Genomic DNA, 12963 nt, shown 5'->3' on the forward strand with positions numbered 1-12963 from the left:
TTCTGCCTCTTCCTCTCCTCCTCCAGTTTCATTGTTGAGCTCCGACCCTGTGCGGTGTGTCTGTACGTGGCTCTTGATTCACAGACGGTGTTCCATGTATAGAGGGCCGATGGGGGATGCTGGTGGACAAAAGACCTGGTTAGGACAAAGAAATGTGAAGGATGGCCTAGCTTTTGGATTCAGTTCTCCCAGGTGCTCCCTCACCCGCACCCTCAGTTACTCCCAGAAAGAGGCTCTGAACCCGGTGTCTCCAACCCAACCGACCCGGCAGTCCGTTCGTTGCGTGTGCTAAAGTGTAAAAGCAAGCATTTGCATATTTTTTTCCTGCTAACAAAGGAAATGTGTCGACTTAGGGAACATTTGGGCTTTCGGAAACTGTGTGGGTGGGGTGTGTGAGGGAGGAGAAAGAAAAGTTCCCCTGATGATCTGCACACCAGTGATTTCACACTCGGGTTTGGGTCCCGTGTAAAGATGCTGTGGCCGGGTCCTGGACAAGGGACACTGCAGTGTGTTTGTGAGCAGGGAATTGCCGAGGGCCATCGGTCCCAGGCATTAAAGGCTCCCCTACTTATTAACCCAGCATTTAACAGCAGGATATGGGCTGAAGCGCAGTCAAAAGAAACGGCTCAACCTCCAAAGAGCAATTAAAATCCTGCACGAGGATAAATCACGCGCCGTGATAATCCTGTTAATAAAATGCAGCTTGTCCTGACCCTTCACTCATGCAGCAAACTAGAATGTGATGTGGGTGGGGGTGGTGGGCAGAGAAGGAGGGGGGGTGCTCTTCCCTCCTCTGCCTCAGCAGCCCTCCCCCTCCCGGGTGGTGGGAAATGGGTGGTTTTGCCCGCTCCCCGAATGCCAGCGGCTCGCAGCCCGGCAGCCTGGGCTGCTAAGACTTCTGCGCTTGCTAATGATTTCTTGTCCCCAGCGTGCAGGCGTCATTGAATTACTCAGCCGCCTCCCTCTGCAGCTCCCAGGCCAAACCACCCAGGCCAAACCACCCGGGTTTGGTGCTTAATCTAATCTAGGGCTCGGGTGGGGTGGCTCATCGGTCCACCAGCTCCTTTTAACCCTCCATCTGTAAGTTACACACCCCATGGCCCTGGAAATTCAGCCCTGGGAACCTGTCGTAGTTGGGGCCGCCACACCTGACTGTGGCGCCTTCCCCCACCTCTGATCCTTTCAGCTTCAAGAAGAATCAGTGTGTGGTTCCCTGGGATCCAGCCGTGGATGCTTTCAAGCGTGTTCTCCAAAGGCTGGGAAAGGGGAAGGGAGGATGGCCCTGGACAGGAGGCGGGGGAGGGGGCTGACCTGGGCTCCACCTTCTATGATTGGATGGCGTGGGGCGTGGTGCTTTAATTAACCTTCTGCTCACCCTGGGTGCCTCCTGCCAAGGAAGTTACCTTTCTCCTCTCCTGTACCTTCGGGTCAGGTGTGTCCCTTCACTCCTGGACATCCTGTAGCTCCTGTAGAGCTTCAAGCAGAAGAGGGCTTCTCTTGTTCTCTGGCTCTTTATTCAACCTCCTGGGAATTTTTTTTTTTTTTAACAGACTAGACGCTTGAAGAAACGCTGCCATCCAAGAAGACGACATGCTTTCAGCAACCCCCCTGTATGGGAACGTTCACAGCTGGATGAACAGCGAGAGGGTCCGCATGTGTGGGATCAACGAAGACAGGTGAATGCGCCTGTCCGCCTGAGGCCCCGGGCTCCTGAGCAGAGCTCAGGCTGAAGCCCCCTCACCTTCTTACAGCCAGAGGGGGCCCACAAAGGGTGGGGGAGAAAGATCTCCCGCCTGGCTGGCGGCCCTTGATTTACAGTTTTAACAGGCAACCCGGCTCAGCGAAGCATTGCCGCCCTTTAAAAGATTAGCCCCTAAAGCGGCCTTTCAAGTGCACTTTCGTCCTTAATTTATTATTTCATATTTATGAAGGAGAATTAATCCCGGTCTATATGCTGCTTTAACTCTAAATGTCAGGAGTGTGGGCCCAGGTGGATCGGCATTCGATGTGCTTTTAAAACAAATAGTTTGCTCAGTAATAAATGGGGGGGTAGCCACCCTTTACTTCATTCAAGCCTGGGGTTTCTCCGTGTCCTCTGCTGCCCGTTCAGTGAGGCCATTGGCCCCTGGTTTCAGTCACCCAACAGCTCTGTTATGCTTCCTGATCAGTAATTTTGGACTGCAGGGTAGAGGCACTAAGCAATAGACGATTGAAGCTGCTTTTCAAGGTAATGATGAAACTTTCCTCTGCTGCTTGTCAGTGATTTTATCCTGGGGATTTGGAAGTTGGCACCAAGCACTTTCTTTATCGATGCTCTCTGATAACAAGTCCCAGGGCAGCCGCAGCAGCCTGGCACAGATGTACAGCTTCCTCTGGAGCCTAGAGCAGCTGACATTTGTGTGATATTAGTGTGTTTCCTGCATCATTTTGATAGAGGCAGTCAAATATGGCTTCATTATCACCATGGAAACCAGTTTCATAGGACATGGTACCTAACTTTATTTGGGGAAAAGTTTTGAAAGTCTGCCCTCGTGGGTGACACAGAAGTGATTGAAGCTGCCAGCCAAGAGCCTCTAGCCTTGTGGCCTCCACTTGGTCTTTGGCCACTGTACTGTTTAATGTCTGTCCTCAGCTTATAAGGGTGTGGTAGGACAGCAGAGCCCTGAATGGCCTACGTGGCCTCTCCAGAGAAAAGATTGCACCAGAGGAGTGATTGTGCTTGATTTCTTCCTTACCCAGCTTGGGACATATTTGTGATTTCACGTCTCCGTTGTCCTGCCTTTCCTTTGTTTTTGGCAGTCTAGTTGAATCACCATTTGGGGACAACTTTTAATATAGGCCATGGGGGAGGAATTTTTTTTAAAGGCAGTTTGAAATAATGGAGTTACTAGAAACTGGTCTGTTCTGGGGCAATCTATGAAAGATGGGTTAAGTGAGGAATGCTTTCATGAAGTTCGTGTGTCCTCTTAAATAGGAAAATTCCCGTAAATGATGGTGATGCTTCAAAGACCAGACTGGAACTGAGGGAAGAAAATCCCTTGAACCACAACGTGGTAAGAGACTAATGGCTTCTGTTGATGTGCTATCTGAGTATCAGTGATCTGTAATCAATCGTGCATTCATTTGCATACCGTTAAAGGGCCTTTTGGGGGCCGGGTGGGGGTGTTTCGGGGCTAGGCTGAGTAGTAGCCTCTGGCAGGACCAGACCCTCACCCCAGCTCTTCCTGTCTAGGCTTTCTGGCCGAGCCCTCCTTTTGACATGCTCGCCATTTATGTCCCTGTCCCCTGGTGACTGGTGGGATATGTGCTGCCTTCTTTCCTTCCATAAGCCACGTGCCACATCAGTGCTCCCAGCTGGTCAAATTTCCAGCCTCCAGTAGACCCTTAGGGTCTACCTTTCCGGTAAACTAGGAAACACAGACCTGTCTTCAGACACCGGGGAGAGGAAGTCAAAGGACCCAGCCACGGTTTGACCCATGGCCTCTTTATTGATTTAGAAATGAGACATCCAAAGCCCTCCATTCCTGTTGTCCCACTCAAGATCGCTTCTTGTTATGTTAAATAAGGCCTTCCGGGAAAGACGGGTGAACACCGCCCTTGCGCGCAGCCTGACAGGCCCAGGGAAGGTTAGTGCGAGCTCTGTACCCCATGAGGGTGGTGCCCAGAGTCGGAGAGTTGGTGTCATCTCTGTTGCAGCAAAGGCTTTTTGCTGAGACAGTGAATTTTCCAGAGTTAAGAGGTAACTGCATTAATGTATGGACCTCAGGTCTAAAGGGATCCATGTTTTCCTGGCTTTCGGGATGGAGTCGAACAGAGGTGAGAAGGCAGGCAGCAAAGGGTTTTGGATAAGGGAGGAGGGGCCACAGACCCGGGGAATCCTTTGTTTCTTAACCTTTTCTGCTCGGATCTTGAGGCTGATGTCCTGTAGAACTAGTCTGCAGTTTCTCTTGGGGACGGGCTCTGCTGCTTGGAAGGAGCGTGCTAAGTAACACCCGTGTTCTTCTTCTGCGAAGGTGGACGCAACCACAGCCCATCGGATCGATGGCCTGGCAGCGCTGAGCATGGACCGCACTGGCCTCATCCGGGAAGGGCTGCGTGTCCCTGGCAACATCGTCTATTCTAGCTTGTGTGGACTGGGCTCAGAGAAAGGTCGGGAGGCTGCCACAAGCACTCTCGGTGGTCTTGGGTTTTCCTCCGAAAGAAATCCAGAGATGCAGTTCAAGCCGAATACACCTGAGACAGTGGAGGCCTCCGCTGTCTCTGGAAAACCCCCAAATGGCTTCAGTGCTATATACAAAACGCCACCTGGAATACAAAAAAGTGCTGTCCCGACAGCAGAGACACTGGGCTTGGACAGGCCTGCCAGCGACAAGCAGAGCCCTCTCAACATCAATGGTGCTAGTTACCTGCGGCTGCCCTGGGTCAACCCTTACATGGAAGGTGCCACACCAGCCATCTACCCTTTCCTTGACTCACCAAATAAGTATTCACTGAACATGTACAAGGCCTTGCTACCTCAGCAGTCCTACAGCTTGGCCCAGCCGCTGTACTCTCCGGTCTGCACCAACGGGGAGCGCTTTCTCTACCTGCCACCACCTCACTACGTCAGTCCCCACATCCCGTCATCCCTGGCTTCTCCCATGAGGCTCTCGACGCCTTCGGCCTCCCCAGCCATCCCACCTCTGGTCCACTGCGCAGACAAAAGCCTGCCCTGGAAGATGGGCGTCAGTCCTGGGAACCCCGTCGATTCCCATGCCTATCCCCACATCCAGAACAGTAAACAGCCTAGGGTGCCCTCTGCCAAGGTCACCAGTAGCCTGCCAGGGGACACAGCTCTCCTGTTGCCCCCCTCGCCTCGGCCTTCACCCCGAGTCCACCTTCCCTCCCAGCCCGCTGCAGACACTTACTCCGAATTCCACAAGCACTACGCCAGGATCTCCACGTCTCCTTCGGTCACTCTGTCGAAGCCATACATGACAGTCAGCAGTGAGTTCCCTGCGGCCAGGCTCTCCAATGGCAAGTACCCGAAGGCTCCAGAAGGGGCTGAGAGTGCCCAGCCGGTTCCCGGGCACGCCAGGAAAGCAGCGGGTCAAGACAGAAAGGATGGTGGCTCACCTCCTCTCTTGGAGAAGCAGACGGTTACCAAAGACATCACCGATAAGCCGCTAGACTTGTCTTCTAAAGTGGTGGATGTAGATGCTTCCAAAGCTGACCACATGAAAAAGATGGCTCCCACAGTCCTGGTTCACAGCAGAGCTGGAAGTGGCTTAGTGCTCTCCGGAAGTGAGATTCCGAAAGAAACGTTGTCTCCTCCAGGAAATGGCTGTGCGCTCTATAGATCGGAAATCATCAGCACGGCTCCCTCATCCTGGGTGGTGCCCGGGCCAAGTCCTAATGAAGAGAACAATGGCAAAGGCATGCCGCTGAAAAACAAAGCCTTGGACTGGGCCATACCACAGCAGCGGAGTTCTTCGTGTCCCCGCATGGGCGGTACAGACGCCGTGGTCACTAACGTTTCGGGGTCGGTGTCGAGCGCGGGCCGCCCAGCCTCTGCATCGCCAGCCCCAAATGCCAACGCAGATGGCAGCAAGACCAGCAGGAGCTCTGTGGACACCACGCCATCCGTCATTCAGCACGTGGGCCAGCCCCCGACCACGCCTGCCAAGCACAGCGGTGGCACCAGCAGCAAGGGCGCCAAAGCCGGCAACCCCGAACCGAGCTTCAAAGCAAACGAGAACGGCCTTCCGCCGAGTTCAATATTTCTCTCTCCAACTGAGGCGTTCAGGTCCCCACCAATTCCCTACCCCAGGAGTTACCTCCCTTACCCAGCGCCTGAGGGCATCGCTATAAGTCCCCTCTCCTTACATGGCAAGGGACCTGTCTACCCTCACCCAGTTTTGTTGCCCAGTGGCAGTCTCTTTCCTGGGCACCTTGCCCCCAAGCCCGGACTGCCCTACGGGCTGCCCACGGGACGGCCGGAGTTTGTGACCTACCAAGACGCCCTGGGGTTGGGCATGGTGCACCCCATGTTGATACCTCACACACCCATAGAGATCACTAAAGAGGAGAAACCCGAGAGGAGGTCCCGGTCCCATGAGAGAGGCCGCTATGAGGACCCAACCCTCCGGAACCGGTTTTCTGAGATGTTGGAAGCTGGCAGCACCAAGCTACACCCAGAAGTTCCCGCCGAAAAGAACCTAAAGCCAAGCCCCAGCTGGAATCAAGGGAAAACTGTCGTCAAGAGTGACAAGCTTGTCTATGTAGACCTTCTCCGGGAAGAGCCAGATGCTAAACCCGACACAAACGTGTCCAAACCCGGCTTCGCAGCTGAGAGTGTTGGCCAGAGCACGGAGCCTGCCAAGCCCCCGACTGACCCGGCCCTGCAGCCACACCGCGACTTCATCGCCCTGAGAGAGGAGATGGGGCGCGTCGGTGACTTCCACGAAGCTTATACTTTCAAACAGGCTCCGGGCCAGTCAGTCTTCAGCTTAAGCAAGGAGAACGTTCCAGCGGCAACCACCAAGGAGAACCTGGGGGTGCCAGTCTCGACTCCATTCCTGGAGCCAACTCTGGGAAGTGATGGCCCTGCGGTAACTTTTGGTAAAACCCAAGAGGATCCCAAACCATTTTGTGTGGGCAGTGCCCCACCGAGTGTGGACGTCACCCCCACCTATACCAAAGATGGAGCTGATGAGGCAGAATCAAGTGATGGCAAAGTTCTGAAACCGAAGCCATCTAAGCTGGCAAAGAGAATCGCAAACTCCGCTGGTTACGTGGGTGACCGATTCAAGTGTGTCACTACCGAACTGTACGCAGATTCCAGTCAGCTCAGCCGGGAGCAGCGGGCATTGCAGGTGAGCCCCCCACCCGAATTTCAATCACTTTACCAGTTGTCAGCTTTTTTTAATGTGTAAAGAGGATTGGGGAGTATAGGGCAGGACACCAGGCAGATTTGGTTAAGGAAGCTTATGGTAATTGAAATGTAGGAAATGTGTCCAGTAAGGGGACATGAGTGGCAGTACTGGAGGTTCATGTGTCTGGATACTTGTAAGTTACTCTGTAGATTTTAAGAGAACTCCACTCGAATGCTGAAAACGGAAGTTTTAATTGTTGCGAAGGATGTCTAAAGACTGCATGACTTTTACCTATTAATTGCTTTGATTTCTCTGCCGTTACTGTACGTTAACGAGTATATCTAGAAGTGCTGTTAGGATGCCTTACGTGATACTCGGTGGAAGTGTGTAGCAGCCGCATGTCTGTGGGATTCTTGCAATTTTTTTCACCAAAAAAAAAAAAAAAGGAAAAAAAAAAGCTCGCTTAAAGGGATAGAGTATGTATTTAACTTGCTAGTGAATGATAGATGTTGTATAGGAATTTCCTTAAGATATTTTACTTTTAATTAAAAGATAAATAAAGCCAAATTGTTTTGCAATGTTAAGAAAAAAATTGGTTTATGCTTATAAAAATGGATGAAGTTATCTAAATGATCCATTGAGTGCCCATTTTAATTACATAGATGGAAGGATTACAAGAGGACAGTATTTTATGTCTACCCGCTGCTTACTGTGAGGTCAGTTCTTCAAATTTTTATTACTAGAATCTTACATAAACCTTTTGAGTTAAATTTCATTTCCAAATATACAAAGGGAAGTTTGTGGGCCATGGTCGTCTTTATTCATTGTGCATTTTATTTTCTTTTCTGTTGTGTTTTTGTTTTGTTTTCTTTGCGTTGTGTTTTTGTTTCGTTTTATTTACCTTCAAGAGAATGTCTGTCTCTCTGCACTAGTGTATGTATAGATATACATACACGCCACATATATATCTATATACATATGGCTTTACGAATAAAGATTGTGTGACTACTTACATATAGATACCCTTAAATTTTTATCTGTTAAATTTAAAAATATCTCAGTTGTATCATAAATTGTGGTTGGTTTTGGGCAAACTTTTCTTTGAAAATACTTTCCTTTAAGGTAAGGCAAATGAAATAGCTTTTATGGTAAGGCGTTGTTTTTTTTTCCATCTCCGTTTTCTTTCCAGCGTGCAATGATGCGCTTCTCAGAGCTGGAGATGAAAGAGAGAGAAGGGGGCCACCCAACGACCAAAGACTCCGAGGTGTGCAAATTCAGCCCCACTGACTGGGAGAGGTTGAAAGGAAATCAGGACAAAAAGCCAAAGTCGGTCGCCCTGGAGGAGGCCATTGCCGACCAGAACGACAGTGAGAGATGTAAGTGAACCCAGGCGGCTTGCGTGGGACCATGTCGGTGGGAACGGGCCTATCTGCTCCCAGAGCTGAGGGAGGTGAGAGGAAGCAATTCGCTTACAATAGTTCACCGAGTTGGTGCTCTTGTCGTCCATGGAGTGAAGGGCTCATTGTCCTTTTGAACATTGTAGCATCCCGGAATGAGGCGTCTGTGAAAGATTGTTTCCTGGGCCACATTTCCGTTTCCAGAGAAACACTGGCCCTGTAGTTAGTAACAGTGTAACACAGTATTGCCACGGCAGTGGGCAACATAGTTGTGGCAGGTGTATGTTCTATTCTGTAGCAAGTGTGCATGTGTTCTGTTTTGTTTTGTAGCAGTGGAATGCTACTTCCAGCCAGAGGCGGCTCCCCCATCCTCCCTAGGGAGTGTCTCTTTGGGAATGGAGAGTACTGTGTTCTCCCTCCAGAGGAGGGGTTTTGTTAAAATGGGATGCAGGCTGATGAAGGCACCATAAATATGAGCAGAACTCTTTTCTGTGGCAGGTTTGTTTCCCATCATCAGGAGCTGACAACACAATCCACGGATGTGGTACACACAAGGGGGATCTTCCCACCAGACAAAGGGTGTGTTATGTTTTGGAGGCAAAATGTGGAGCGAAACCTAGGGCTTTCCTCCAGTCACACTCTTCAGTCCCCCTAGCTGGTCCCCCGCTGTGATTGACTTTGGGATTTGCCCAGGAGATTTCCTGGGCTGATATGATGCATGCGCAGCAAGTGGAGGTCTTTCTCCTCATTTCCTAAATGTACATGCTTGAGGCCTGAAGCCTGCTCCAGACCTCAGAAAGCTCGTGAGCGGTGGTGAATTAGGGCATTGGGTGAACGTCAAGGAGAGTGGGCACAGAAATCCTCCTGCAACGGTACAGTCAGGGGTGGGGGTGCGTTTGAGGCCTCTGTGCCGTTGGGCATCACAGGCCCAGCGTTCCCATGCACGCTTAGTTCAACGGTGCCTGATGGAGCCTGGGAGAATTTGTGGTCTGGGAGAGTGTGCTTCTCGAGTCCCCATCCTCCACCCCCAGCTCATCCTTGGGGTCAGACAAAGGCCTATGGCCAGGGTTCTGGGCGAGCCACACCAGCACCAGTTTGTTCCCCATTAGTCCCGTAGAAGGGAGTTTCTGTTGCTAGTCGATGGCGGCCTTCCCCGAGTACCAAGGACTCCGGATGGGCCTGAAGTGAAGGTTTCTTTACTCCTCCCCCTCAGGGGATTGAAAGGTGGAAATAGAGCATCCGGCCTCTCTTGAGTAAAGCAGCCGAGAGCCTTCCCCCTTGCCCACGCTCACTGCGGACATGCGGCCCTTCCCTTCTCAGCTGCCTCATAAGGCCAGCTCTTGGGGAAGTTTCTCCGAGAGACTGGTAGTCGTGGGCAAGGCTGAGTTAATGGGAAGGTGCTTCTCGGAGGAGGGGGGACTGCCTTCGAGGGAGAAGCCCTCTTTGTTCTGGGTGGATGGCCAGGGAAGCTGGAAGAAGGGAGCAGGAAGTTAGCCAGCCTCGAGTCTTCCTGCCCTTTCTCTGGTTTGCCAGTAACAAGCCAGACCCAGGGTGGCCGCTGCCCTTCACGTCTCAATGACCTCACCCCACCTTTCTTCTCAGAGAAATTTGTGGCCTTCCCTGTCTTTCCTGCTGAACCTAGAGATGAGAACTCGGGGTGGCCGCTGGGGAGCAGGGCCCGAGCCCCAGATGATTCAGAAAGGCCTCCCCACCCTGTTCCCTTCCCTGGAGCCCCCAGAACAGGGCCTGGTGAGCCATAAATCTCTACCGAGGGCAGACGGGTTGGGCAAGGTGAAGGGCTCAGTTTTATACATTGGGGCAACGAAGGAGCTGGGTCACCATCCTCAGTCTTCTGGGGACTTGGGGCTTGTGGTTGGTCAAGAGGAGTAACCTAGAGATCCATTGTCCTTGCTGCCACCTCCTCATCCAGGCGACAGCAGGTGCTGGATACATTCAGCTGCAAATTAATGGCCTTCTTGTCCTTTTGGCCCTCGTGTCTGGAGCCCATGTGGGCTCAGGCCCTGCTCTGCATTGGTTCCCTTCTCCAGTTTTCTTCTCACGGGTGTCACTGTGGCCAAGGGCCAAGCTGGGAGCACGTGGGAGCTGAGGTGGGGATTTGGGGCGGGCAGGGGTCTTAGAGGGTACAGGACGCCTTCCCTCTTCTGAGGCAGCCCTGTACCCCTGGAGGCACCAGGAGCTTCTAAGATGCTGGGTGCTTCTTGCACGGCCCAGGTGTGGGTCTGTCTTGTTGGGAGGGGTTTGCTTAAGAAAAGTGAACTAACATGGAAACACGAGGGTCAGGATTGTCATTTATTCTTTATGATAGTAGGGGTGCTTGAGGGGGCTCCTAACTCATTTGGAATTTCCAACTTGGGCATTCCGTCATAGCAACCATCAGTGGCATTTCAAAGATGGGGAGGGACAAGGAGGCATTGATCCCTCCCTTCTTGAACTAGGGTGACTGGGGCCGACCCAGGACCTGCTCAGTGGCAGTGCCTGGGCAGGAACTGGAGAAAGCTCAGTCAAAGGGCTTCACAAAGCTTCTTCATTGTGGCAGAGCACCTGGGTGCTTTGAAACTACTTTGAGTCTGGAATAGAGATTCCCGCTGTCTCTTCTGTGGAGGGTGTAAGTTTTAACAAGGTTAGCCTTTGCTGGGGGTGCTATGGTTATCTGCAGAGGAGGGAATTTCAATCGTGGGGAACCCTCCAGCCTCTCTGTCCTCTCCCAGCTTGTTTAGAGCTCCCTGGGCATGGCTCAACAGTTGTGAGGGTGCTTTGTTGCCACAGTGACTTGTTGCCATGGCACTGCTTCTGTGATAGAGTGCTATGGCACAACCATGATGAATTATGGGATGTATGTGCTGTGAGTCATAAGGCCATAGAGTAGATGCTGAACCAGGAACCACTCAGCCATGTTCACGTCTGCTTAGCGCAAGTGACCGGGACACGTGGCTTCCTGTTTATGGAAGGATTGAAAGTAGTAGCAGTGGTGGAGTCTGATGGTTAAGACCCCCGTGTATCTATTTCTCTCTCCATCTCCTTTGACCCGAAGGCTAATTCTGTGAGTTGTGGTTGGAATAGCCTCCTTGAGAAGCTCCAAGCCAGGTGTGTAGGAATGTCACATGGAGTCTCTGCCTCATAGCTGGTAGCCATGTGTATCTTGGGCAGGTAGGGTAGGTGTTCTTCAGGATTGCTACAGGCCTGAGTAAGGTCACCCTAGCATAAGGTCTTGGGGGCCTTCATTGAGGGGAGTTGTCGTCTTTACTCTGAGAGGCTCAAGGTTAGGGGACAGGATGGATGGACCCAGTTGGGGAAAAGATCCTCATGCATAATGGGGAGCACGGTATCTAAACTGTGTGTTGGGTGGGTGATTTCAGTGAACCCCAACTTTAGCAATGAAGGATTGCTGGTAATAGTTCAGGATGAGGAAGCACAGACGTCACACCAAGGGGTCCCTGGGGGCAAGGCAGGAGGGGATCATCCAGAAGGTAGGCACAGGAGCGCCACGCCCAGCTGAGTGGGAGGACCGGCGCACGTGCCACGCACTCCCTGTCCTGGTGGGTGAAGGGGCGCCCTCCGCACCCAGGCAGCTGTTCCTGGATGGGAGGCCTGGAGGAGACAGCGAGGAAGGGCTCATCTTGTGAGGATGCTCTTGTTCAGCGAGAAGCAGGGAGACGAGGTCCCTGGTCCGTCACTGCCTGCTGGCACCTGTGAAATAGGTCATCACAAGTCTTCCAGGGGGGGTGCTATGGGCAGGAGATGCCGGCCGTCGTGGCAAAAGGCTGGGTAGATGAGAGATCAACTAATTTCACTGTTAGGAAGGATGCTTGCCGTGAGGGCGTAAAACTTCAGTGGAAAACCTTCTCCCCGAGCAAGACGCTTCTTTAGACAGATTGAGCCTGTGATGGACATAGGTGACTGTGAGACCTAGAGTTGACCTGGAACCTGTGGAAGTGAAATCTGAAACACTCGGGCTTGACAGATTCTTAATCTGACTGGGGGACATCTCAAGTGTGGGCAGAGGTGGCAGGGCGGAGCAGCTCATTGTGGGTGGGGCCCACGCTGGCTAAGCTGCTGCCTTAGTGTAACCCTGGAAGACCTTTGTTGACATTACCCAGTGATATCAACCTACCTGGTTTGAACCATCTTTCCTACCTAAAGCAGGAAGGAGGGGAATATACAAAAATTAACTTGAAAATCGCACGTGGTGGTTCTTAAGATAGCTCTTACAGTTTTACACTGATCCCTAGCCCCTCCCATGGGGCTTTCGGGGAAGACTGATTGGACCAGAGAAGTCAAAGGGTAGAAGGGCTCACATCTTAAAATTTCAGACGTAGTGGGGTTGAAATTCAAGCTGGGCTGGGAGTCTTGGCATCCTTTTGTTAAAGTCATTTCTCTGGCCTTTGCCGGGCTAGGTGTGTGCTTATGAAGCCCACCCCCGGGAGGCAGCTTGCAATCATATTCCCACTTTACAACTGAAGGGGGCCAGGTTGTAAAGTGACGCTGTTACTGCCAGTGCAGTTAAGGGGGTCACGGAGCAGCCCGAGTGAGAGTCGCAGCCGCCTCCTTCGCTTGCCCAGCCGAACCGAGTCTGGTGGTTGTCTTGACTACCTCGCCCGTAAAGCACAGGCCAGAGGTTTGGGCGGGCTGCGGGGTTTCTCCTGCCACCGATCCTGCCACCAAGCTTTGTGTTAGGACACTGCCGTGACAGA

The 12963-nt window shown here is 52.2% G+C and overlaps 1 protein-coding gene across 15 annotated transcripts in view; it reads left to right on the forward strand.

Moving 5' to 3' along the window:
• The window catches only part of BCOR (BCL6 corepressor), a 115983-nt gene that overhangs the window by 87400 nt on the left and 15620 nt on the right, over positions 1-12963 (forward strand). For 9 of the 15 annotated variants that reach the window (XM_070502142.1, XM_070502141.1, XM_070502137.1 and 6 more), the window contains exons 2-6: positions 1551-1676; positions 2975-3053; positions 4014-6854; positions 7517-7570; positions 8044-8230. In XM_070502142.1, coding sequence (XP_070358243.1) covers positions 1591-1676; positions 2975-3053; positions 4014-6854; positions 7517-7570; positions 8044-8230 — 3247 coding nt within the window. In that variant the 5' untranslated portion in view covers positions 1551-1590. Of the gene's footprint in view, positions 1-1550; positions 1677-2974; positions 3054-3497; positions 3627-4013; positions 6855-7516; positions 7571-8043; positions 8231-12963 lie in introns of those variants that run through there. The other 6 variants (XM_070502145.1, XM_070502151.1, XM_070502147.1 and 3 more) reach the window with 2 other exon arrangements.

The sequence above is a fragment of the Equus asinus genome, chromosome X (assembly GCF_041296235.1).
Source record: "Equus asinus isolate D_3611 breed Donkey chromosome X, EquAss-T2T_v2, whole genome shotgun sequence".
In the NCBI taxonomy this organism is placed as follows: Eukaryota; Metazoa; Chordata; class Mammalia; order Perissodactyla; family Equidae; genus Equus; species Equus asinus.